General features: G+C 49.0%; 2 protein-coding genes across 9 annotated transcripts in view; both read left to right on the plus strand.

Moving 5' to 3' along the window:
- The first annotated feature begins 718 nt into the window (after positions 1–718).
- KLHL33 (kelch like family member 33) lies at positions 719–14172 on the plus strand. 8 transcript variants are annotated; one of them, XM_067028887.1, is made up of 6 exons: positions 5185–5249; positions 5546–5701; positions 5783–6322; positions 10293–11217; positions 11333–11500; positions 11607–14172. In XM_067028887.1, exons 2-6 carry the CDS (start codon positions 5566–5568, stop codon positions 12157–12159), a joined length of 2322 nt encoding a protein of 773 aa, XP_066884988.1. In that variant the 5' UTR covers positions 5185–5249; positions 5546–5565; the 3' UTR covers positions 12160–14172. The 8 variants fall into 8 exon arrangements, 7 of the variants coding, with proteins under 7 accessions (XP_066884985.1, XP_066884988.1, XP_066884986.1 ...); XR_010839633.1 differs by having other exon boundaries at positions 5196–5285; positions 5546–6322; positions 11607–12813; positions 13977–14172; XM_067028886.1 differs by having other exon boundaries at positions 5196–5285.
- A 5237-nt stretch (positions 14173–19409) lies between these two features.
- TEP1 (telomerase associated protein 1) overlaps positions 19410–26852 on the plus strand; it is a 39596-nt gene continuing 32153 nt past the window's right edge. Inside the window, exons 1-4 of the mRNA XM_067030609.1 lie at positions 19410–19436; positions 20798–21208; positions 25760–25921; positions 26223–26297. Coding sequence (XP_066886710.1) covers positions 19410–19436; positions 20798–21208; positions 25760–25921; positions 26223–26297 — 675 coding nt within the window. The remainder of the gene's footprint in view (positions 19437–20797; positions 21209–25759; positions 25922–26222; positions 26298–26852) is intronic.

Below are 26852 nucleotides of genomic sequence, written 5' to 3' on the forward strand. Positions count from 1 at the left end.
AGTAGAAAGTGATGATAAATGCTTCTTTTTTCATTTACAAAGGATAGACACATAAATGGGTTGAAATGCATTAAGGCGTGGAGGTTTAAAGTAGAAACTTTGAGATGGAGATAGAAAATAAATTCTTCTTGAATATATTTGAGAACAGGAAAAATCTGTTTTTCTAGGTTTGGGGAGTTTTCAAGTATGTTATTACACATTAGCCTCAGGTATTTATTTGTAAGTTTTTATTAATATCATGGGGTGGAATGAATTGTGGAGGAAGGACCTTCTTTGGCACTGCAGATGCAGTTCGTATTGCGTAGTCAGGGAGTTCTCTCCCTAGGAAGCTTTGGGCTGTTGTAAAATCCTTGTGTGTCCAAAGCTTTGGGCTACCCAATAGTAGACTCAAAAAAGTTTGTGGAGCCAGGAGATTAAAATCTTGTCTCCTTGAGTCCTAAATTATGGACTCCTCTTCCTAGCTGTCTTTCTTCCTGAGTCTCACTAACAGTATAGGGTGAGTGTGTACTGCTGATTTCCACAAATGAAGGCAATGGGGGATGTCAGGCCTCTGGACAGCATCTCCAGCCAGGTCATGTATAGGGCCCCAGGGCAGGCTGACTGAGGGATCACAGGCAGGCTCCTGTTATGTAAGAAACGGAACCTGTTCCTCAGCTTCTGTAGCCATTGGACTAGTCCTACCCCTGAGCTCTATGCCCCTGCAGTTTGAAATCTTCCCAGATTCATGACTGTTGAGGGCAGCCATAGGACTTCATGAAGGCATGAATATTGCCATATGACTTTATGAAGGCACATGTGCCACTCTGACTGCATGGTTAGGAAAAGTGAGCAGGGACAAGGTGAACGCCATTGTCAGTTTGTACTCTGGGACAACTGCCCCCACTTTAATGGCCCTGTTCCTGTATATCTACCTGCTTGTGGTTTGTCTTCAGGTTCTGCTCAGGGATGTAGCCTGAAGGAGCAGGAGTCAAGTTGAGAGAGGTAGGTGCCAAGTTCTCCTTTGGTGGTGGCTTCTGCACCTGTTGTAAGACCACCAAGTCTTCAAAAGCCTTTTGGCTACAGAGAAAGGAAACCCCAGATACAGAAGGGAACAGAAAGTATGTCATCCTTTGAAATTTCTGTCCTTGGGGATTTAGGGATAATAGGGCTTCTTCACTCTAGTTTTTCTGTTTTGCTGCCCAGCTGGCATTTCTTTCAAACTGGTAACCATAAACCTTTTCAGATGTAGGTAGAGATTAGCCACTGTTTCCCCACAGCCAGTACCCCCTACCACAGAAACTCCTCTTCCATCGGTTTTCAGCTCCTCCTACATGAATCCACTTAAGTCATTACTGTTTTTTGAGCATCTACTCTATGCTGGGCAGTGGGCTAGGTAAGATTTATCTCTCTAATCTTCCCCTCTGGTTCACTCACCTGGTAGTAATCAGAGAGCCCATAGAGGCAAGACCCTGGCTCTCAACATCTGCCGAAATACTAGCCATACTGGCACTCTGACCCTAGGCAGCTCCCACTCTGCACACCCATGTCGGTCCTATTTCCTAAAACATCTCAAATCATACAGGAGCCTGGAAATGAGATTTAGGGGACACACTCGTTCATGGGAAGAGAACCCCAACCCAAAGCAGTAGGACTGTAGGTACCACCAGTGCCAAAGCGGTTAATGGAAGAGTGTGTGCACGGGGTTGGGGGGGGACAACCAAATTTGATAATCAAAGAGCACCATACAATTCATTAATGAAACGAGGGATGGAGAGAACCAGTGAAGGAGGGGATGGGGGCCTACCTGCATATAAACTACTTTTAATAGATGAATGCCTCTGGCTCATTTCATCACCTAGCCCCTCAGAGAAGCAGAAACCAGGGTTCCAGGTCATTCTGCACCGAAGGCAGGAGTGGAGGGCCTTACCAATTGTGGCAGAGATGCCCAGGTAGGAAAGTATGGTCCACGTGATGGCAAGGATGGTTCCTTTGGGGACAGCTGTAGCAGGGTCCTGGGAACGAAAGTTGAACCATCAGTGGAGAGAGAAGAGGGGTGATAGTGTGCTCCATGCCTGGACATCTTTGTCACCTTGAGGTCCCTAGAGATACTGGTCCTGGTGAGTACCCCAGTGGCTGAGGAGAAGAAGATGGAAAACATACCAAGGAAACTGCCCTCTGGACCATGCCCCCCACTGCGGGACAACATTATGAAAGAAAATGCTTTTATGTGAAGGAACAGAGAGGAAAAGATGAGGTTTTGAGGAGCACCTCCTGGCTTCATTTGTATTACCCCTCTACCCAGTTTAGTGTCAGTGTCTTAGGTTTGGCTGGGAAGCATAAGGGATTTTTGGCCCAGGGACTTACAGGACTCTGAGTGGTCTGATGGCCAACTTGTGAATGACATACAGAATCAGAAGTTGAGGGTTCTTTTCTGAGGAGGACACATTTCTCAGTCAGTTTCCCACTGTCTCACCTTGGTACCCAAAGAAGCCAGTGACTTGTTGGCTGGGGTTTGTGGGGAGGAAGTCCCCAGCAGGTAGTTGATAAGAGAAAGGAAAATCAGGAAGAAGATAATCTGGGCCTGTAATACCATGGGTGACACCACCTCCCTCCATAGAGAGGGAGAAAGAGGGAGGGAAGAAGAGACAGAGAGGTGAGTGGAAGGGAAGGAGTAGTTCCTCCTCCTCCTCACTTTCCTTGTCTCATCTTCACTCTTCTCTCCAATCCTCTCGTTCTGTTTCCTACCGACCTCCTCCCATAAAGGAATGTTGCTCAACGGGGGTTCTTTTCCTTCTTGCCTCAAACTACAAAGCATCCCTTCCCATGCCAGAGGGGTGAATATCAAGATTGTAAATACTGGGAGCAAGAACCAGGGCATTTCTCATCTGGTAGTCATGTCTAGTGCTTATCCCAACAGATCCTCCGAAGGAGTCCTCCTTACTTTCCCCTTCAAAAAACTCGCATGTGGAGTCTCTCCCAGCAAAACCGGCTAGTTTCAGGCCTGGGTCCCTGGAAATCTGCTCTGTCAACTACCCACACACAATCCCACATCTCCCCACATTCTGCCCCTTCCTGATCTGTCCAGCTCTCACCTCCATCCCCTTAGTCCTTTCACCCCCAACTCAATTCTCCCTCGCCTGCCTTGGACTCCCACTCCACGCCTGCCAGTGCCAACGCCTACAAGGATAGTCACAGTCACCAGGCCCACCACCCGAAACTCATTTTCAGGATCCATGTTTGGTAGCTGCACCCCATGCTCCTGGAAGGGCAGAACACAGAGGTAGGGGGTCAGAGGGATTTTTAATTGGTCCATCTGATTCTTAAAATGACTTGCCCAGGCTGGAGCCGTGAAAATGCAAGCTGGGTGGTCAGCTGACTTGAGAAAATGATGCATGAAGGAAAGGAATGGGCATTACCCAGAACAGGTCCAAAAGGGTCTCTGTGAAGCCCACTGTATGCACAGCCACAGCTACTGCATAGGAGAAAGCAAATATGATTCCAATGGAACTGCCAAGCGCCGGACCCAGGCTGTGCAAGACAAGGAAGTAGGTACCACCTGAGAGGAGAGGAAAGAAGAGGCAATCGGTCGCACCAACTCCCAACAGGACCGGGGCCCTAAGAGGTCATGGAGTCACAACAGACTCACCAGCCTTGACTTTGCCATTGGTGGAGATGGCCGAGATAGACAGGTTGGTGATAGTAGTGACTGAAGCTGAGAGCAAGGTATCGAGTGATCTGAGCCCTGGAGTGGGATGGGAATGGGGCTCCTTTAATTCACTGAGGCCGAGTCCCAAATCCCTTCCTACTGTCTAGCAGAGTGCTGAGCCCACACCTATGCCAGCCTGAGCAGTGATCCAAGGCAGCTGCAGGTAGAGGATGATGTCCCTGATCATCAGGGAGGGAGGAGTCAAGGTCACCCTCAGCCCTTTCCTCTCACCCTCAGAGGGACCCTTGAGACTGTCCTCTGGAGCGAAGTTCTCTTTCCCTGCTTCCATCCCGAACCTTTGGGAACCCTGAGCACCAATCTGTTACCATGACTCCCGTGACCCAGATAAAGCACAATGGGGCCTTGCCAGGCCTGGCCCCCGAATTCTCCACATCATCTCTTGGGGAGTGTGGCTCCACATGGGGCTCCTGAGCAGAGGTGGAAGTAATACTGTCCCCTGGTTGAGATCCCAAGACCCTGCCCCAGTCAGCAGGTCAGCAACAAGAAGGACGGCTAACAGACCTGGAGGTGCTATGGGGGGAGGTCAGTCATGACGCATTTAATGGAAGGTGGATGACTGCACAGAAGAGCAGGTTTCATCCAACCTTCGGGATTCGCTGTGGGGTGTGGGCCTCTCCATGGTGGAGCCGAGCAGAGCCTCCAGAGACACGTGGCTGTGGTGGAGCTGTCCCAGGACCATGGGGTTGGCAGAGAGTGCAGATCAGGGTCCAGTGTACTTGTCCTTTTTGGCAGAGGGAGGGCAGAGGCTGACCTGGGGTTTGTCTCTGCCAGATAGCGGTTCCTCCTCTTCCTGGTGGGGGCCCAAGGTGTTGGCCACCTTGGCTTGCAAAGGGGAGGCCATAAGAGGATCCACGCAGAGGCTGGTCACTATCGCCCATTTCACAAGCCAGGACAGCCATGGGCTGCCTCTCTGTTTACCCATTTGGAGGAGTGCAGCCCGAGGGTTGGGTTTGGCTCTCTCAGCACCAACTCCACGTTGGCACAGGGAGGAAACCCCTCTCTAAAGGTGGGTCACCAATGGTCGGTAGCCCTGACCCGTGCCCCTTCACCTCCCACACCCCTCTGCCCTTGTTGGACCAGATGGATGTGTTATATTTGAGTTTTACATCAGGATTGTTCGCTCCAGGGTCCCAGCTTTATCATGAACAGAAAAATCAACAAAGGCCAGGGACTGACCCCAAACACACGCTTCACTCTTTCTCCCCACTTTCCTGCGGGTGTGCAGAGTCCAGACTTTCTTCACGCACCCGGTCCAGCCCAGTCCAGTGAAGGAAGCCTTTCTGGCCTGGCTCACTCCACCAGATCCCTACATCCTACCTGGCTTCCGAATTTGCCTCGCTCAGCACCAGGGCATGACCTACAAGTGGAAGGGGGGAGGAGGTCCTCTCAGGTCAGGCCCAGGGGATTGGGTGTCAGAGTTTGGGCACCTGGAGACCAGCCCCCAGACTGCCAGCACTGCCTATAATTAGCTGGGCTCGGTCAGGGACGGGGCCCTGGGGGCGCGTTCCGTCCTGCCACGCTGTCAGGAGTAGAGCAGGCTCAAGTGAGAGGGCAAGCGGAACGCTGGTGTCTTCGGAGGGTGACTACTGGCATGGTGGCTAGACGGGCGGGGTACAGTTCTGGGTACTGGATTTTTACGCATAGATCTTGTGTGCTTTGCTGCACCTGGGGAAACCTCAGAGTTGCGCGGTGTAGCCTACACGCTCGAGCCCTGGGATGGGGGGAGGGGGCTGAAGTAGGAAGAGGGTCTGACATGTCGCCGGACTGGAGGCAGGGCTTCCTCTGGCCTCTGTGGGTCCAGCTCTTACCCTCTCTTCTCTTTCCTCTGCTTACCTGCAGCAATCCAGTGAGCTTGGGCCATGAGTGTCTCGGACTCGGCACATCGTCCCTCAGACCCTGGACAAGTCTCTCTTCCGGTCCGGAAGGACGGCCTTGGCCTCCCTTTGGCCACCAGGAGAACCCCCTCCTGGTCTCCGTCCCCGGACGAGGATCAAGGTTTGCCCCCCTTTCCTCTGGAAGAGCCTGGCCCCAGGCCCATGGCCCCGGGGAGCCTTCCCTCTCCAGCCTTGTCCCTAGAGAAAGAAGAGGAGGAGGAAGAGGATGAGGACGGAGAAGACGCGGAGGAGCCCGAGGAGCTGCGCAGCGAGGCGCATCCCAGCCAGTTTTTCGCGGAGGCACAGCGGCTGCGAGAGCAGAGGTTGTTGCTGGATGAAGACGTGTCAGTCGGGGGGCGAGTATACGGGGTGCATCGGGTGATCTTGGCCGCAGTCAGCAGCCTCTTCAGAGGCAGGCTGCTGGGCAGCAGAGGTCTGCAACGCCCCCTCAGCCTGGATGTAACCCCCGGGGCCTGGGAGGCCGTGCTGACCTTTGCCTATGAGGGGGTGCTGGGACCCGCCCCACGGGGGGATGTGCTGGTGGCGGCTGAAGCCCTGGGAGCACCCCGGGTGAAGGCTGCGGCCCAGTGGGGACGCGAGGGGGCTGGAAGCACCCGGGAAGATGAAAAGCAGCCCAGCCAGGCAGAGGAACTGAGAGAGAACCTGCGCACCATGGAATTCCTGTACCAAGAAGGCATCGGGTGTGACCTGGAGCTGGAGGCAGGCGGCTGCCGGCTGCGGGGTGAGGGTCTGTGGGGCATTACATTAATGCAGGCGCATATGCCACCTGGAATGGTGTGTGCAAGCAGCGGGTGGTTCGGTCCCTACCATAGTGGTTTTGATCCCTGCTGCAGTCAGGATTTCCCCGGGGTGACCTTTGGCACCTCTCCTGACCCACTGAGAATGGGGCATGCGCAGTTGAGTTGTTTTCTTAAGAGCACCGACAGATTTATGCTGTGGCTTTTCCTGTGCCCAGAAACAAGAAATTTACAGTCAGCTGGCTGGAGCTAAGGGTCTATAGTCCATGCCAGTAGAACAAGCAGGAGGTGACTGACTCAAGCAAAGATTAACCAAAGGCCCTTCTTGGCATCTTCTATTTAGGACACAGGAAAAGCCAGAGGAACACAGTGGAAAAATTCAGTGTGTCCTTTCCCCTAAGTGAGCTTGACACCATGGCAGACGTGGACCCTACAGCTAGTGAGCAAGATCTGGTACTGTTTGGCCAGAATCTTAAGGCTACCAGTTCATGGCACTTTGAAGTTAACTCTGCTCATCACCAGGAAAGCTGAAGAGGGTTGAATAAGTTGAGATTTATTCAGATTCTACTAACATTTAGTGAGGTACTGGGTACCAGGAATTTCTTTTACACATGCCATATCTTTTCATCTCACTGAAAACTAGTGAGTTAGATATCATTATCCCTGGGTGCAGATAAAGAATATTAAATTCAGAGATGTTAATAGGTGAAAACCAGGATACAGGCCCACATCCACTAACCCAGTCTGCTCTCACTAGGCTATGCATTGCCTCCTATGCAGTCAAGTCAAAGACACATAGCACCTGGCAAATGGAGTCAGAGTGCAGACACATAAAAGTTTAACATTAAAAGGGATTTTAAGGGCTTCCCTGGTGGCGCAGTGGTTGAGAGTCCGCCTGCCGATGCAGGAGACACGGGTTCGTGCCCGGGTCCGGGAGGATCCCACGTGCCGCGGAGCGGCTGGGCCCGTGAGCCATGGCCGCTGAGCCTGCGCCCTGTGCTCCGCAACGGGAGGGGCCACAGCGGTGAGAGGCCCGCGTACCACAAAAAAAAAAAAAAAAAAAAAAATGTTATTAAAAAAAAAAAAAGGGATTTTATTATATCTAGTAATAACTAGATATTACCTAGTTCAGCTCTTACACTTTATTGATAAGGAAATCAGTCTTTAAGACAAGTCCAAAGTCACAGAGCTACTGCTCATTGGAGGAATGACTGGGACCCAAAGTGCTTCTGGGACTCCCCAAAGGAAAAGGATCCTATATTAGTCAGCTTGGGCTGCTATAACAAAAATACCATAGACTGGGTGGTTTAACAATAGAAATTTATTTCTTATGGCTCTGGAGGCTGCATCAGGGTGTCAGCAAGGTCAGGTTCTGGTTAGGGCCCTCTTTCTGGTTTGTAGATGGCCACCTTCTCACTGTATCTTCACATGGCAGAGAGAGATGGAGATCATCTCTCTCATGTCTCCTCTTATAAGGGCACTAATCCCATTCATGAGGGTTTCTACTCTCATACATAATTATCTCCCAAAGTCCCCACCTAGATACTATCACGTTGGAGATCAGGGCTTCAACATATGAATTTGGTGGGGGTGGGGAACACAAACACTCAGTCCATAACAGACTTCTAAAGTGTTTGTTATCATTTCCAATAGCACTAGATGGAGGGGGAATTTAAAATTTCATAGTTATAAAATTCTCCTGAGGATTTGGAATTTAAACATCCTTGTATTCAATATGCTTTCACTTCCTTTAAGAAACATTCCAACTTAGTGGTGGGAACCTGTCACTTAAAATTCTAAGGAATAATGATGAGTGAGAAGGGGCACAAAATACAGGTGGTTGTGAATCCTTTGTCAGTGGCTCTGAGCTATAGGCTGATTGATGGTATGGAAGATGAGATGGCTTACCTGCTTTACGTAATGCAGATTTTCTCAGGCAATATGTACGTGGAAGCTGTTACTAATGTTTACTGCTTGGGAAGCACCAAGCTACTACCTACTGCTCAAAAAGACAGTGGAAAGCCACGCCGATATCACCTGCCCTTTGAGAGAGGTGAACATGCTGCAACTGATCAAAGCAGCTTGATGTTCATAAGCCTCACTGGGAGCTTGGGTCTGTGTGACCTGCCTGAGAGGACTTCTAGCAGCACTTCCCCCTTTTTAAAAAAATTAATTAATTAATTAATTAATTAATTAATGTTTGGCTGTGTTTGGTCTTCGTTGCTGTGCGCAGGCTTTCTCTAGTTGCAGCGGGTGGGGATACTCTTTGTTGCGGTGCGGGGGCTTCTCATTGCGGTGGCTTCTCGTGTTGCGGAGCACAGGCTCTAGGTGCATGGGCTTCAGTAGTTGTGGCATGTGGGCTCAGTAGTTGTGGCGCACGGGCTTAGTTGCTCCGTGGCATGTGGGATCTTCCTGGACCAGGGATCGAACCCGTGTCTCGTGCGTTGGCAGGCAGATTATTAACTACTGCGCCAGCAGGGAAGTCCTCCTCTCTTTTCTGTTATGAAGCATTTCAAACATAGCAAAGAAAAGAGAATATTAAGATGGACACTCAAACACCCATCACCCAGACTTAACAATTAACATTTTACTATATTTGTTCCATTTCTTTATTTTTTGCTGAAGTTTAAAGTAAATCTCAGACATTTCACTCACAAATACTTGGGTATGCGTCTCTCTAAAAGAGGACATTTTCTCATGTAACCACAATTTCTTTATCATATCTAACAAAATTAACAGTGATTTCTTAATATCGCATAGTCCACATTGAAATTTTCCCACTTGTCCAAAAAAGTGTCTTTTAGAGCTGCTCTGTTCAACCCAGTAGCCAATCAAGGTTTGCACTGAACTCAGATATATGTCTCTTAAGCTTCCTTTACTCTCATACAGTCCTCTTTCCCTTTTTTAATGACTTATTGAAGAAACAAGATTAGTTGTCCTATAGAGTGCTCCATGTTCTAGATTTGTAAGCATTTTCCCTCATGGTTTTGTTTAACTCATTCTTTTAGCCTCTCAATTTCCTATAAACTTGAATTTAGATCTGAAGGTTTGATTAGATTTCGGTTAAATATTTTGGTAAGGATACGCCATACTTGATGCCAACTGCCTCAAATTGAATTACATTAGGGAGCATATAAGGTCTAGTTATTTAATAGCATTTTTGAATAGGACATTTTCAGAGTCACGAGGGCCATGCAGATAAGCAGGGAACTGATACACAAGTATGCTCATTGCAGCCTGACATCAGTTACAGTGATCTGCCCAGACAGCCACCGCACGGAGGTAGAAAATAAATCACTCCCTTTCACTAGGGCTCAGTTTCCATATCTTAAAAGGAGCAATTGAAGTAGGTGATTTTGAAGGTTTCCAGTTTACAAGCACTAAATCTTGGGTAAGAGGAGATGGCAGTTAGATGAGTGTGGGTCACAGCCATTCCTGAGTGTGGCACCACTTTCTGAGTAAAATCTGACTAGCAGAATGGCTGATGTCAGTGGCTCTTACAATTGTAAAGAACTTTATTCTGTGCACAATATAGAAAGACCTATATAAGTTGCACATTGGTCTTTGCAGTTTATTTTGTACCCCCTCTTAGCAAATGTTCTCTGTAGCATCTTCATTTGATTGATCAAGACCCTTTCTCTAATTGGCCTGCATCAAAAAGACTAAAGCAATGTTTTTCAAAGTGTCTTCAGGCCACTAACATGAGAAACATGCAGGGTGCTTGAATATGTTAAAACACAAATTCCTAGGGTCTCAGTCTAGAGCTACTGAATCAGAATCTCTGGAGGTGGGTCCGTGAAACCACTGTAACAAGCACCCCATGTGGTTCTGGTGCATATACCGCAGTTTGGCCTGTGGTCTTGGGTGGTTGGCCCAAAGTTGGGGCTGTGAAGTCAGGAGAGTGCCTCGCAGTTTGCAACACTCTGGGTCCTCCTCTGCTTCTCCTTCTTGCAGTGCACCGAGCAGCCCTCGCCTGTGGCAGTGAGTTCTTTGGGGCCATGCTCCTGAGCGGGATGAGGGAATCCCAGGGCACAGAGGTGTCTCTGCATACCATCTCTGCCCAGGACCTGCGACTCCTTGTCTCCTTTGCCTACTCTGGGGTTGTGCGGGCAAGGTGGCCAGGACTGCTGAGAGCCGCCCAGGCTGCTCTGCAGTACCAGAGCTCTTCCTGCCTGGCTCTGTGCCAGAGAGCCTTGGCACAAGGCCTCAACCCTGCCCGTTGCCTGGCCCTGATCCTCATGGCTGAAGCCCCTGGGCTGGAGAGGCTCTGGAGCAAAGCCCGTCACTACCTCCTCACCCACCTACCTGCTGTGGCTTTGTGTTCCGCTTTCCCATCTTTACCGGTCGCCTGCCTGGCTGAGCTCCTGGACAGCGATGAGCTACACTTGCAGGAGGAGTTCGAGGCCTTTGCGGCTGCACGGCGTTGGCTAGCTGCCAACCCTGACACCCAGGAGTCAGAGGCCAAGGCCCTGCTTCGATGCGTCCGCTTTGGCCGTATGTCCACCAGGGAGCTGCGGAGGGTACGCGCGGCTGGGCTGCCTCCACCCTTGAGCCCGGACTTGCTGCGTCAGCTGATGGTGGAGGCTGAGGTTCCAGGACAAGGCAGATGGAGGGAGCCTGACCAAGCACTAGTAGTGATTGGCGGGGACGGGCTCAGATCAGACATGGCCATGAGACAGCCGTCCCGAGGAGTGTGGTGGGCCCGGGCCTTTCGCTGTGGCGTAGGACTGGTTCGAACTGTGGAGTGGGGACGGCTGCCTCCCCTGCCTGCCCCCGGGCGCTTTCGGCACGGGGCGGCGAGCCTAGCTGGAAGTGAGCTCTACGTGTGTGGCGGACAGGATTTCTACGGCCACTCGAACACCCTGGCTTCGACTCTCAGGTATGGGTCCCTGAGAGCGGCCGGTCCCAAGGTGGGCAGCTGTGGGAGGTTGGCAGCCCAGCCAACCGCAGACTCCCAGGGTCACTCTTACCATCTCTCCTCCCACTGTGTCCAGGTGGGACCCCAGGCAAGAGGACTGGGAGGAGATGGCACCTTTGTGCCAGGCTCGGAGCTTTTTCCCCCTGGTGGCACTGGATGGACTGCTTTATGCCCTGGGTGGACGAGACAGTGGTGTTGCCCTCAGCTCTGTGGAGACTTATAGCCCCAAGCTCAATATCTGGAGGTGAGCAGGGAAGGGGGTGTTTCAGGCATCAGGGAGAGGCTAGGAGTCTTGGAAGAGGAGAACTGAAGATGACTGTTGCCTGATCACGTGCCCTGTTCTTCCACAGGCCGGCACCTGCTCTTCCAGCACCACGCTTTGCCCACGCAGCTGCTGTTTTGGAGGGCCAGCTGTACGTGAGCGGCGGCTGCAGCGGGACTGGCCAGTACCTGGCCTCGTTGCTGCACTATGACCCCAAGCTTGAGAAGCCGGGGACACTTCTGAGCCCTATGGGGGTACCTCGGGCTGGCCACGTCATGGCTGCTCTGGGTGGGCGGCTGTATGTAGCGGGTGGGCTAGGTGAGACTGGGGACCTGCTGAGCTTTGAGGCCTATGAACCAAGGACTGATAGCTGGACTCACCTGACCCCCCTGCCCTCGCCCCATGTCGGGGCTGCAGGCGCTGTGCTGCAGGGGGAGCTACTGGTGCTGGGGGGCTACAGCCACCGTACTTACGCCCCCTCCCACCTTATCCACGCCTTCTGTCCTGGCCTGGGACGATGGCTGTGCCTGGGAACTCTGCCGAGGCCTCGGGCTGAGATGCCTGCCTGCATCCTGACACTGCCCACCGTGCAGCAAATAGCTTTGGTTCCCACAAGACACCAGACTAAACCTGCCGGGTGAAGGGGGAGCGGTGGTGGATGGCGTGAGGAAGGGATAAGAAACATTTTGAGAGGATAGAAATAATGGGGGCAGGGATAAAGAGAAGGCTTTATTCATGATCGTACTTCATTCTAGCACAGTGCTTTACAACTCACACAGCGGTTTTGTATATATGATCTGCATTGATGAAAAGCTGGCTCTGGAATTCCTAGGGAAAGAGCATTGGGGAAGGAGAGGCAGCTGAATACCTAGGTAAGGAGAGGAGACCCAGGGGCAACTGTACAAAGTTTAGATTCTTGGTGGGGAAAGTGCATCTGGCCGGGCAGACAGTCGAGAAGCGTCAATAGCCAAGGTGTAGGGGCCATGAGAGGTCAGTTGGGAAAATGATATTCTGATCAATGGGCGAAGGAGAAAAACATGGAGAGGCCATCCGTGAAAGAGCTGAGGAGTGTGGGGAAAGGACTGCCGTTGCTGCTTCTCTTTACTCTCCAATCCCTGGGACACCAAAACCCTCCTGACAATGTTCTTTCTCAGGTAAACTTGTAGACCCAGTCTAGCGTTTCCTCAGCCGTACACCACAGCCTGCCCCTAAGAGCCTCTTGGTTTTCAATCTGAGGAGGACGCTCCTGTCTGGACCTGGCACAGCAAAGGGGCCCGAGATGCCAAGGCGACGAGGTGGGAGTGCTGCAGGCGGGGAAGATGAGGAGGGAAAGGAGGGAGGCGCCCATGGCGGCAAAGGGACGAAACAGGATTTGAGGGCATGGGGTGGGAGAAGTCAGGAGGCTGGCTGGCTTCTTTCCTTCCCTTTGGGGTGAATCGAGGGATCAGGAGAGAAAACAGTACAGTGTGGTGTGAGGTCCTAAGTTGTGAGAGGAAGTGGCAGAGGGAAGAGTGAGAGGCAGATGAGACCCAGAAAAGTGGTTTCTTCCTCTGTCCCTTTCTTCCAGAGATTTTTGAATCCATTTCCCTTTTTCTTGGCCAGGGAAAGTTGAGTCAGATGTTTCCTCTCTCTCTTCCTCCACCTTGATTTTCCTTCCCCATGTTTTTGCTCTCTTCTATCTTTTCTCCTTTCTCCCTCACAGTTATTAATTATCTACTGTGTGCCGGGTACGATGTGAGGCACTAAGGATCCCAAGGTCAGGGAGCTCCCGACCAGCACACAGACTTGTAAGCAAATACAAGTTTTACAGTGGACTTAGAGGTATGGACACTTGCCTCATACCTCTCACGAGAGCCGTGTACCTCACATGCCTTGTAGTTGAAGGTATGAGAGCCCAGAGGATGGAGGAGGGAACTCTGTCCAGGGAAGACTTCTGTTAGGAAGGCATCATCAGATGGGTGTAGATTGAACTGGATCTTGAAGGCTTCCTGGAAACTCACCAGTCAGAGAAGGAGGGAGGCATTCCAGTCAGAGGAAAGAAGCAAATGGGGCATGCGGTGCCCTGTGTCTCCATAGCAAAGGGGAAGTCAGTATTCCAGGGATTCTTCAGAGAATTCTGCTGCTGTTCTAGCCTACTCTCTTCCCTGGAGTCTTCCTGAAGACAGTGGTTTTCACCTAATTGTATGTTCTCTTCCTCCACAACTCCCCTATATGTCTTTCCTGTCTGGTATTTCCACTTCTAACCCCTAAGCAGCTTAAGGCAAAGAAGGGCCAGTTCTTTGTACAGGTCAATTTTCTCTTACCCTTGCTTATTTAGATTCTCATGCTGCTAAGGGTGAGATGAGGGAGCCTCCCTCACATCTTTCTTCATCCTGGCCAGGAGAGACTTGACATGTTTTTGTTTATTGTTTTGAGATTTCATTATTTTATTAAGGTTTTTTTCTATATCCCTGTTTAGGAACATAGTTGAAAATGAGGAGGGGTAAGTAGGCTATATAAGAGAACAGAGAAGAAAGATTGAAGAAGACAGGGAAGAAGGAAATCGGAAGCACTGAGAAACTACGAGGATTGAGTCTTTAGGGTGAAGTTCTGTGAACATGCTCTGTGATTTGTATGCAAGGACAGGCTTAAATAAAGGTTTCACCATGACTGAATCATTCTTGTCTAAGTTTCTCTATTGTAAAAAACATTCAATATCCCTTGTAATTTGGTTTCTGTCTCCACCACACTACTGAAACCATCCTCCTTCATTGTCACCATGACCTACTTCTCACCAAATCAAACAATCTAAGGCCACCCTCATTTTCCTTCATCTTTCTGCAGGAATTGGCTGGCTTGAAAATTGGCTTTTACCCTAAAAATTTCTCCTTCCCTGGCTCCAGAGATAGCACACTCTCCTACTCTTCTTACTTCTCCAATCCAAAGAGGTGGCTGAAAGTCAAATCATAGTGTCCAAGAGGGGGTGGTGCCATCCCAGGCAGAGCTGACAGCCAAAGGTCCAAAATTATGTAGATGGGGGAGTCAGCTGCAGAAGGCTCTAGCTTTCATTACTTTTTTTGTTTGTTTGTTTTTTGTTTTTGGCCGCACCCCATGGCATGCGAAACCCGTGCCCCCTGCAGGGGAAGCACGGAATCTTAACCACTGGACCACGAGGGAAGTCCATTTTTGAAATTGTGGTTAGAATGAGAAGAGAGGAGGAGGTTTCTGATGTGAAGCAGGACACTGGCCTTGCTCTTGGACCACTCTTCAGTGAGAGGGGCCTGATACAGGCAAGGCAACGAGCTGGGGCCCTGGGCAAGTGCACTGAAATTCAGGGTAGTATTTTGACCCCAGAAAGCAAGTAGAGTGAGGATCAGGAATTGGGACAGAAATCATTCCTACAGAGCAGGCAATCATGGCAATCCAGGGATTAGGCTACAGTCTGGTGAGTTCCTAGAGATGTAGGATTCTTATCTTTGGTAAATCAGATAATGAACCAAGGTGTTGTAGGTACTCCCCTACTACCTGCCCCCACTCTTCCTTCAACTCTTCCTTTGTGGGTGAGGGTGGAATTTATACACCTGCGCTCATCTTTTCCAGGTCAACTCAGGAACTGGATAGAACTGGGGGTGTAGGTTCAATACCAATAAGTGTGTTGGACTATATGAGTCTCCTATGCCTAATTCTGGGTTGCCCATGTTTTTCTCTTATTTTGCTTCATGATCCTCTTCAGAAAGCTCACCTCTCCTCTATCCCAAGCCTTAATGACTCAACTGGGTTCTAGTCGTATATTACATTTTTTAAGCAGCCCTCACCTCTACTTGGATTTACCACTATCATCGGTGATTTACCACTATCAGGTGATTTACCACTACCAGGGTGTGGCCTGGGTTTGGGGATTTTTAAAAAAGATTTCCAATGGTTCCAATGTGCTGGCTTTGAATTTCTTTGCTCTTGCAGCTAACCAGAAAGGAAACTCTAGATCCTCCTAGTCAACCAGGAAGCAATGGTCACCAGTTCCTATTCTTCCTGTACCACCAGTGTGAAGCTAAAATACATTATTTATAAGTTGTAGTTCAGGATCATAAAGGGGACAGAAAAATATTTCTTATAAAAAGAGTGCAGGGACTAATGGGGTAGGTGGTAAGAGAGGCATCTAAGGAAGTGAGGTGGGATCTGGCTCAACAAATTGAGAGTAAAGGATGCCCCTGATTCTGAGCTGAAGCTTCAGTTGTTACCTGAGAATGCAGGGTACCCGCTACCCTTAGGAAAGGGATATTTTCCAGAAAACAGATAACCTATCTTACATGAGGTAAGCATGTTTCTCCTGCTAGTATCTGCTTGGCCCTGCTCTTTATGAAACAGCACCAGCATTACCATCCTAAAGGTCACTTGTCCCTTGACTGAGCCTGGTCGCACTTTCTGAAAACAGTTCCGCATTAGCCATTCAGGATGGCTCCAAAAAAGTCTTTGTCCAGGGACCTATCCCAGATGGACATAAGCTTCTCTTAGTTCACTCTGCCTTAATTATTTGATATTTACACCCGGTTACAGGCCATTGCTTTAGACTTTCCGTCTCCTTTTATTTCTATTTTCACCAGGTAACTTTCGCATGAATTAAGAGTTCCACTACACTATGTGATACCAGGACATAAGGTGTCCAGATCGGCAGCGAACATGCCAAAATCTTTTTCAAGAAATGGTGTTGGAAGATACTACAAAAGAGAGGAAATTTAGCAAAAGAGCGGAATTTGGTGGAAGAGGAAACCTGAGGGACAGGAGAAAAGAGGACGAGGAAGCGGGGAGAGGGGGGAAAGGCGACGGGAGGGAGTGGGACTAACCTCTGGCCCCAGAAAAGGCTGCAACGCGCTCTCTGCGGTTCCTTCGCCAGCCGCGGATCTCTCCTCCCCGCGAGCCGCGACCGCCCCGCCCCGCGTCTGCGGCGGCGCGTTGTCTCCGCCCCGCTCCTCGCCCGGCCCCACCTCCGACTTCCACTCTACCCACCCGCGGAGACGAGAGCCTGGTCCCTTTCCTGCTGCCGAGGACCGAGCGACCCCGCGTGACAGCCAGCTGGTCCAGGCCCGGGTGGTTCCGGGGACGGTCGAGCGCCGGCAGCAGCTGGCCCTGGCCCCGGGTCTAGGCGTGGGCTCGGCCGCCGGGGCTGGTGGGAAGGGCCTAGCGCGGCCTGGTAGTGACCTCCCGGAACTCAGCGGGGCGGGCGCCGGGAGGGGTGCCTCGGCCCTGCTCTTCCGGCAGCTCCGGGAGCGGGCGTGGTGTGTGAAAGGGGGATTGGGAAGGATGAGGGAAAGGGAGGGCCCGGGGACAGAAGGGCACGGGAAGAAGGTTGAAGAGACCAAGTGAGAAAGGGTCGCTCTTCCTTGCTCTATATGCTCCTTGGAACGGAAACCCGGGCTGTGCTTAAGCAGGGTAGGTTGTCGACACGGCCAACTTAAAAGTGTGGTGGCTGTTAATGTGTTAACACGGCAAGTTCTCCAAGGCATACTAAGTGCAGAATAGTGTCTAAAGTATGATCCTCTATGTGTAAAACAAAACAAAACAAAAAGGGGGGTGGTGGTGGATATGGGGGAAGGGAAGGTACAGACCTATACATATATTTGTATATGCATAGAAAGTGTCTGAAACTCTTCATATAAAACTTAGCAGTGGTTATCCCTGGAGAATGGAATTAGAGATGGGGATTTTTACTTCTAATTTGTAGAGACTTTTACTTTTCATTTGTAAGTCAGCTCAGTCTCCCTTCACAAACACCAGGGTGTGAAAAACATGTAACTATTTTTCTGTTAACTTAATTTTTTTTTTCTTTTTTAAAAATTTATTTATTTTTGGCTGAGTTGGATCTTTGTTGCTGCACGAGGGCTTTCTCTAGTTGGGGCGAGCGGGGGGCTACTCTTCGTTGCGGTGCGCGGGCTTCTCCTTGCAGTGGCTTCTCGTTGCGGAGCACGGGTTCTTAGGCACACGGGCTTCAGTAGTTGTGGCTCGTGGCCTCTAGAGCGCAGGCTCAGTAGTTGTGGCACACGGGCTTAGTTGCTCCGTGGCCCGTGGGATCTTCCCAGACCAGGGCTCGAACCCGTGTCCCCTGCATTGGCAGGCGGATCCTTAACCTCTCCGCCACCAGGGAAGCCCTGTTAACTTAATTTTTGTTATGAGACTTCTTCTTTTGAAAATCTTGAGTCGATTCTGAGATTCCCCAGGCCTTCTGCTGGGGGCTTATATAGTGTCAAGACATGAGGGAAATGTACAAGCCTATGTAGGCCATCATTCTTTCAAGTGTTACATTTTTTTTTTCCTTTTGTGGTATGGGGGCCTCACTGTTGGGGCCTCTCCCATTGCGGAGCACAGGTTCCGGACGCGCAGGCTCAGCGGCCATGGCTCACGGGCCCAGCCGCTCCGCGGCATGTGGGATCCTCCCAGACCAGGGCACGAACCCGTGTCCCCTGCATCGGCAGGCGGGTTCTCAACCACTGCACCACCAGGGAAGCCCTAGGCCATCATTCTTGATGCAATTTGCCTGCACGTATGTCCAATGAGATATCCATTGTCCTTTCTGGTTCTGGATTGTCAGTCCATTCAAGTCTTCTTGGAAGTATTCTACATTCCTGTCCATAAGCTCTTGCATATTAAGGATTAAGCAATTGACTTAACAACATACTTATTCCTAAAATACATAAATGTAAATAGGAGATAAGCATTTGTCCAAATAAGAGAGTATATACATTCCTAATGATATAAATTCAAGCATCCTCTCAGGCAGAGGTTCTTAATGTGTAGTTAATGGAGATTCTAGGAGATCCGTGGGTGGACTCCCTGAAAATTGAATGCAAAGTAGTATATACTCATGTTTTTCTGTGAAAAAGCTCCATGGCTTTCACCAGATTCTCAGAAGCTTATGAATCCCACTGACTAGACATTGTTGCAGCAATAGTGAACAAGGCTAAAGAGTCTCTGTGCTCAGGAACTTACAGTCGGGAGGCATGAAAGACAAATGACCAGGCAATTACAATATAGAGGGTGTGTTGTATGCTAGAGGAAGTACAGTGTGGAAACAGAAGGACCACCTGTACCAGAATGGGGCCTGGGTGTCACCTGAGGCTCCTTGGAGGAACTGACTATTAAACAGGCCTTCAAAGTGAGAGGGAAGTAGAGTTTGGCCTAGTAAAGGAGGGGCTGGGGAAGGGGGGTGGTCTTGGTAGAAGGAAGAATGTTCTAGGTCTCTGCTTATGCAAAGTCCAGAGTCAAGAGATACCTTGGCAATTCATAAGCTGAAAACAGTTTGTATGGTTCAAGCTTAATGTTAGATGGGAGTAGCAGTAAGAGGTGAGGCTGGGAGATCAGAAGCCAGGTTATGTGTGTGATGCTGGGCATGCAGAGGTGAACAAGACACAGGAGCCCTGACCCTCAGGGAGTTTTATTTTATTAAGGAGAAGCCATGAACAAGTAGGCAAATGGACTAACAAGATAAATTTTTATTATGATGAAATAAACAAGGTGTTGTAAATGGTGGCTGGGGTATGTATTGGGAGCTCCTTTAGGCAGATCTACATGCTGTGTGCCACGTGGATTGGAGGGTTTCAGCCATGACGGTGGCAGGCAGAACAGAGAGAATTGGATAGATCTAGGAGACGTTGAGGGAGTAGAATCAATAGGATTTGGTAATTTATTGGATGATAACAATAATAAGTAATAATAGCTTCCACTTATTGCATACTTACTAACTCTAAGTTCTTGATATATTTTTTCTTATTTATTCCTACACAACTCTGTGAGGTAGGCATTTATTTAAGTTTTGTAGGTGATGAAACTGCAGCACAGAGTTTAAGGAACTAGCCCAAGGTCCCATCAGGATTCAAACTCAAGCCTATTTTATACCAAACCCTTGTAAGCATAGGGGGCAATGACGGGGAATGGATTTGGAGGAGAGGTAGAAAGATGATATAGAGTTTCGGGTACCTTTGAGTCATCCAAGTGGAGATGTCCAACAGGGGAATGGATAAATGAGTATGAAGCTCAGATGAGATCTAGGTCAAGGAATAAATATGTGAGTTGTCAGTATAGCAGTGTTATGTGGAGCAACAGAGTAGGTGAGACCACCCTGGGAAAGTATATAGAAGGGTTAGAAAAGAACTCTAAGCAGCATCAACATTCAAGGAAGAGCAGAGAAAGAAACCCCCAAGAAGGTGTGATCAGGGTTGTAAGAGGAAAACTGGGACAGCACCGTGGAAGTCAAAGGGAGAGAGTTTCAGTGAGGCAGTCATCACAGGGTCATATTCCACTTGAGAGATGAAGAAGGATAAGCTCCAAGATATGTCTATTCTTATAGTAAGAAGAATTCCATTAGTTACCTGAGAGGACAGCCTTGGAGGAATAGTGGAAAAAGAATCCCATTTCGTTGGTTAAGAGTGAGTAGGAGCGTAGGGTGGATAGCTAGTGGGAAGCAGCCACATGGCACAGGGAGATCAGCTCTGTGCTTTGTGACCACCTAGAGGGGTGGGATAGGGAGGGTGGGAGGGAGGGAGACGCAAGAGGGAAGAGATATGGGAACATATGTATATGTATAACTGATTCACTTTGTTGTAAAGCAGAAACTAACACACCATTGTAAAGCAATTATACTCCAATAAAGATGTTAAAAAAAAAAAAAGAGTGAGTAGGAGGCAAGGAAGTTGAGGTGGTGAGTATAGACAACTTGATCAAAATGTTTGTTTCTCTGGAGCTAAGAATCCAGAGTCCAGATTATGAGTATGGCTCCTATGCTAAGTTGGGATCATACTGATAGCCCTGGGGGGGGGTCTCCTTTACCCCTTCATGTGAAGACAAGTTCCTTTCCTCTCCAGCTCTTACTTTTTATGTATGTATGTATGTATGTATGTATGTCTGGGCCGGGTCTTTGTCACGGCATGCAGGATCTTTTAGTTGCAGCATGTGGACTCTTAGTTGTGGCATGAATGGCGGATCTAGTTCCCCAACCAGGGATGGAACCCAGGCCCCCTGCATTGGGAGCACGGAGTCTTACCCACTGGACCACCAGGGAAGTCCCGTTTTTTTGTTTTTTAAACTTCCTTACTCTTAAGCTTCTACCTCACCTTTTCCCTACTCCCTTCCCTTAGAATACTCCCTGTATACATCCTTGGAATGAACCCAGTCCTGGAGAAACAAATATTGGTTGTTTTCTGCCTTCAGGTCACTGGCATTACCAGGAGGACTATGGGAAAGATTTAGTCCCAGTACGCATGCACTCCCAATACAACCGGCTGCTCATTACCTGTCTTTCTCTCCTTCTAGGCATATACTGGTTGGGCTCCCGCCATGGAGAAACTCCATGGGCGTGTGTCTATCCACCTGGACATCTTCTCCTTGGAGAACCGGTGCCTGGCCACACTTCCTGACCTGAAGACCTTGGAGAAACCACATGGGCATGTGTCTACCCACTCAGACATCGTCTCCTTGGAGATCCGGTGCCTGGCCACACTCCCCATTCTGAAGAGCACTGTGTCCACCAGCCCCTTAACCCAGAGTCTCCAGATACCTCACATGGTGCATTCTGACCTGTGCAGCCTGAGTGCCAACAACCATCTGCTCTCTGAGCTTCCAGCCTCAAGGGCTCAGTGCTTCTCTGAGGGTCTAGGCCTTCTGACCTGCCCCAGGGTCTTGAAAACCATCTCTGCCACAGAGAGAGCTCAGGAAGCAGCTTTGGTAATAGCTCCAAACAGTTGTCTTCACTGCAGCCATGTCTGTTAGAATGTCTAGTCACTAGCTTTCAGTGCCACGGTGTCCCTCTGTGCTGCTCTGTGTCTGTGTACCTTCTTTCCTCAGAGCCTCTTCCTGAAGCGTCTTTTACCCGAGGACTGTCTTCATGAGCATCATTACTCTTATTGCTTATCTAGTGCCGAGATTCTGGACAATAGAGCATAAGTAGGTTGTCTCCTTGGAAAGCCTCTGTTCGGGAGGAGAGCCAATATACTATTGCAGTAGCAGAGTCAATCAAGTGCTTTTGAGACTTACAAGGCATGAGGAACGACTACAGTACCACTTCCCTGTGTGTGCATATGCAGACACACATCCACTTGTACACATCTATATAAACGTGTTTAGTATACAGGTCAGAATCGGTAGACAAACACACATTCCTTCATTCCTTCTATGTAGACTTAGATTTGGACTGAGGGAAAGGCAAATCTGAGCCCTCTATCATTTTTGCCAGTTATAAGCCGCTCAACCTTGGGTAAGACTCTTAACCTTTTTTTTTTTTCTAAATTAATTTTTATTGGAGTATAGTTGCTCCACGATGTTGTGTTAGCCTCTGCTGTACAACAGAGTGAACCAGTTACACGTATATACACATCCCCTCTTTTGTAGATTTCCTTCCCATTTAGGTCGCCACAGAATATTGAGTAGAGTTCCCTGTGCTGTACAGTAGGTTCTCATTAGTCATCTGTTTTATACATAGTAGTGTATATATGTCAATCCCAATCTCCCAGTTCATCTCACCTCCCCTTCCCCCTCTCTGGTATCCACAAGTCTATTCTCCACATCTGCGTCTCTACCTCTGGCTTGCAAATAAGTTCATCTGTACCATCCTTCTAGACTCCACACATTAGTGACACCACACGATATTTGGTTTTCTCTTTCTGACTTACTTCCCTCTGTATGACAATCTCTGGGTCTATCCATGTCTCTGCAAATGGCACTATTTTGTTCCTTTTTAATGCCTGAGTAATATTCCATTGTATATATGTACCACATCTTCTTTATCCATTCTTCTGTTGATGGACATTTTGGTTGCTTCCATGTCCTGGCTATTGTAAATAGTGCTGCAATGAACACTGGGGTGCATGTGTCTTTGTGAATTATGGTTTTTCTCTGGGTATGTGCCCAGGAGTGCGATTGCTGGGTCATATGGTAGTTCTATTAATATTTTTTAGTTTCCTGTTTTCCATAGTGGCTGTATCAATTTACATTCCCACCAACAGTGTAGGAGGGTTCCCTTTTCTCCACATCTTCTCCAGAGTGGTCCACTCACACCACTATTATTCAACATAGTTTTGGAAGTCCTAGCCATGGCAGTCAGAGAAGAAAAAGAAATAAAAGGAATCCAGATTGGAAAAGAAGAAGTAAAACTGTCACTGTTGGCAAGTGACATGATACTATACATAGAAAATCCTAAAGAACCACCAGAAAACTACTAGAGCTTATCAGTGAATTTGGTAAAGTCATAGGATATAAAATTAATACATAGAAATCTCTTGCATTCCTATACACTAACAACGAAAGATCAGAAGGAGTAATTAGGGAAACAATCTTGTTTACCATTGCAACAAAAAAATAAAATACCTAGGAATAAACCTACCTAAGGAGACAAAAGACCTGTTCTCAGAAAACTATAGGATACTGATGAAAGAAATCAGACAGCACAAACAGATGGAGAGACATACCATGTTCTTGGATTGGAAGAATCAATACTGTGAAAATGACTATACTACCCAAAGACTCTTAACCTTTTGAAGCTTTAATTTCCTCACCTTTAAGATGAGATCAATGAAAATCCACTTCATAGGATCATTGTCAGGATTACAGCTACTGCCATCTTACATTTATTTAGGGCTTTGCAATTTGCAAAGAGTCATACATACATGACCGTATTTAATCTTGTAATAGCCCCATCAGGTAGGTGGCAGGGAATGAGGAAGCTGAGGCTCAGAGGATAAGCTCACGATTGCTGGGCGATTGATCTGGGACTTGGCCCTTTTTCTTCTGACTCTAAAATATTTTAATAGCCTCTTGGGAGGTGTGTTGTGAAGGGCCCCAGGCTCCTAGGCTGTGACATCAATAAGGAGATGAAAGAAGCCGGAAGATGATGAAGCATCTGAGCAAAGGCTCAGAATGTTGATTTGGGAAAGGGTGTGTGTGTGATACTGAGAGATCACTCTTGTCAGACTGGACCGATCCACGCTGGGGTGTGAGGGGAGAAGAGTTTAGGTGCTAGAAGGTAGATGTGGACTCTTCCTAGCCCTGGATGCTGCTTTCAGATATCTATCTTGTATGAGGGGCTGTGGGTGAGTGCTGGCATTAATAGCTGTCACTATCCCCAAGGTCGATGGTCTTCTTCTGGAGAGAAAAAGCCAGAAGACAAGGAATGGGCAGAGGCTCAAATGCCTTTTTATAGTCTAAGCTTGGGAGAGGATGAGAATGTGGAGGATCTGACCCTGAAGCTCACCCCTGCCTGGGGACTCTGAATCTCATCCAGAGCCTGCTGACCAGGCCCTTCAGGAAAAGAAGGTAAAAGTTCCAGAACTGGGGAGAGGTTGATGGTGGAGGGGAGGCCATAGGGAAGTTGGGTGGAGTGGTCACCAAAGGCTGATTCCCTCCACAGAGAGAAGGGGAAGGAACTCTGGTTTCTTACTTCCTAATCCCCTTTTCTGACCTCTCAGCCGGACAAACATCTTCCTGAATCGGGGTTCACTCTCTCTGTCTTTGGAAGTTGTCCTGAGTGGATGCTTAAGTTGGTCCTTATTACCTCTTTTCTCCTTTCTTCCCTCTCTTTCCCAATTCCCAGATGGTTCTAATGAGCTTTCTGTGTTCTACTCTGGTGTCAAATGTAAACACAAGTGATGCAGCTTACTCTACCCAGGCTTTCCTCCTCAAAGTCTGTAGTGAACTTGCCCCCTTGGAGCCTGAATTTATACTCAAGGTATTGTGACATGAAAGAGGGGATGGGAGTGGGAAGTTAGGAGGAAGGGAATTTGGTTATGGTGTGCGAGGGGTCGGTGAGCAGCTTTATACTAGGGACTGAAGGAACTTTACTTAGGAAGGTAGTAGGATCTCTGGATGAGCCTGAGGCCCAGTCCCTAGGGTTCTCTGAGGAGTGGGGGAAGATAGTATTGACAAAGAGTATCCTAGGGTTTGTTTATTTAGTAGGTACACAGGCTAAGTACACAATGCTAGGCCTTGAGGGTTATACCAACAGATAAAACGAAACTTGGATCTGGCTCTTAGGGAATGGTATTATTATTATTATTATTTTTTGTGGTACGCGGGCCTCTCACTGTTGTGGCCTCTCCCATTGCGGGGCACAGGCTCCAGATGCGCAGGCCCAGTGGCCATGGCTCACGGGCCCAGTTGCTCCGCGGCATGTGGGATCTTCCCGGACCAGGGCACGAATCCGTGTCCCCTGCATCGGCAGGCGGATTCTCAACCACTGCGCCACCAGGGAAGCCCCGAATGGTATTATTAATGGTATTATTAGCGAAGCAAAACGATCCCAAATAGTATATAAATGCAAATGGAGTAGTAGATAGTGAATGTTTCAGAAGCAGAAAAGAGAGGGAAAATGTTTCCTATGAAACTTTGGAAGATGGCAGGATAAATCAGCAATTTGAACCCTGGGTAAGTTTTTGATAGACATTGATGGTGGGAGGTCTTCCAAAGCGTGAAAGAACTAGGTTAAAAGGCCCTTAAATTGGGATAAATAGACTTAGGAGAAGACTGGTGAATAAGGGCTAGATCGTGGAAGTTGTAGAATGCCAAGCCAAGAGGCTTGGATTTTTATATTTACAGACAATATGGAGGGCTCAGGAAAGGTTTTATGCAGGCAGATTAGATAAGCAAATTAGTTCAGGGCATGGTGCTGTGCAGAAGTGGCTGAGAGGCCAGCGCTCCCTACCCTGTGCCCTAGGCATCTCTGTACGCCAGGCAGCAGCTGAATGTCCAGGATGTGGCCAACAAAGTCTTGGCCGTTGCTGCCTTCTTGCCAGTCTGCCGCCCCTACCTGCGATGATATTTCTGTGCCATTGTCCTGCTGTCTTCTGATTGGATCCAGGTAGCCAGGTTCTACCAGGTATGGCATTCAGTTCCCTGACTTTTGACCCTCACTTGGTTCCCTCTCCTCTGCTCACTGCATCTGTGGAGAAAATTCTCAGACACTTTGACCTGCCCTCAGCTGTCCTCAACCCTGGTGCCCAGACAGGACAGCTTCTCCTGGTACCAGGCTGGGTTGCCCAACAGGGAGAATATGATTGAGAAGGGCTGGACTGAGTTTGAGAAAACTTGGTGTTATTCCGGACCTCGTGTTTATGGTGAAGAGAATAAGAATCTGAGAAGTCTGCCCTCAGGTCCAGGACCACATAAATTGTCGTTGTAGAGCTGGGGCTGGGGACTTCCTATCCTGTGCTGTCACTTAACCCCATGAAGTGCTCTCAATTTGTTTTGGAGGGTCTCGTTCCTGAGGGTTTCTCATCTCTCTGACAGCGCCTGACTGGAGAAGAGGAGGACAGGCTGGTGCCCCTGCCTGCCTGCCTGCGTGCTGCGATGACAGACAGATTTGCCCAGTTTGATGAGTACCAGCTGGCTAAGTATAACCCTCGGATGCACCGGGCCAAGAGGCGCCCCCGCCGGCCACCCTGCCCTCCAGTCAGTCCCTGCCTCAACCCTGGTCATTCACAGCCTAGGCCCTTTTCCCCCGGAAAGTAAGAGGGATGAGGGAACACGCTGACCTCCTTAAACAGCTGACATGTTTCTACCACCAGGGACAGAAGGAGTCAGAGAAATGCAGAGGAGCTGGGTGGAGCTCAGAGGGCAGAGAGGGCAGGGCCCGCCTCTTTCCCAGCCAGTTTCCTTTGTGGTAGAGATGGGCCTTCAAGGCTATTGGAATGGGTCTCTCTAGGGACAACCTCCACTTCCTCTTCTGAAATGGCTTGTCCTGTCCCTACAGAAGGAGCATACATTTTCTGAGACACAGAAATACTTGCCAAAGTTCATTCGGCCTCTTCAAGATGAACAGAAGATGGTGAGTGCCTTGTTCTGGGATTCTAAACATACACGGATTGTCTTTTCTCAACTAATATTTAGAAATGGAATTCCATTTGGTCCAGAAATACTTGTAGTGGGTATGGTAGGAACATGCCAATGTCCTGCCTGGATAATTCTCAGCTGTGATTATGGGGTTTTGAGAGCCCCTGGAAAGGCTCCTTTTATTTCCATTTTGCTCTCCTTGGTGTCATTCTTTACTGACAGATGGCACATCCAGCGGGATAAGTGAGTTAAAAACATTATGAAATATCCACTTTCCATGAGAAGTTTTTTTTTTTTTTTTGCGGTACGCGGGCCTCTCACTGTTGTGGCCTCTCCCGTTGCAGAGCACAGGCTCCGGACGCGCAGGCTCAGCGGCCATCGCTCACGGGCCCAGCCGCTCCGCGGCATGTGGGATCTTCCCGGACCAGGGCACGAACCCGTGTCCCCTGCATCGGCAGGCGGACTCCCAACCACTGCGCCACCAGGGAAGCCCCATGAGAAGTTTTAAAAACAAACCAAACAAAAAAAGTTTTTTCTTTTACTTTAATAA

The sequence above is a fragment of the Kogia breviceps genome, chromosome 3 (assembly GCF_026419965.1).
Source record: "Kogia breviceps isolate mKogBre1 chromosome 3, mKogBre1 haplotype 1, whole genome shotgun sequence".
Taxonomy (NCBI): Eukaryota; Metazoa; Chordata; class Mammalia; order Artiodactyla; family Physeteridae; genus Kogia; species Kogia breviceps.

Coding starts and splice junctions, on each gene's coding strand:
- KLHL33 (XM_067028884.1), top strand. CDS start 5,566: ATGAGTGTCTCGGACTCGGCACATCGTCCCTCAGACCCTGGACAAGTC. Junction 6,323..10,292: donor AGGCGGCTGCCGGCTGCGGG/GTGAGGGTCTGT, acceptor TCCTTCTTGCAG/TGCACCGAGCAGCCCTCGCC. Junction 11,218..11,332: donor ACCCTGGCTTCGACTCTCAG/GTATGGGTCCCT, acceptor CACTGTGTCCAG/GTGGGACCCCAGGCAAGAGG.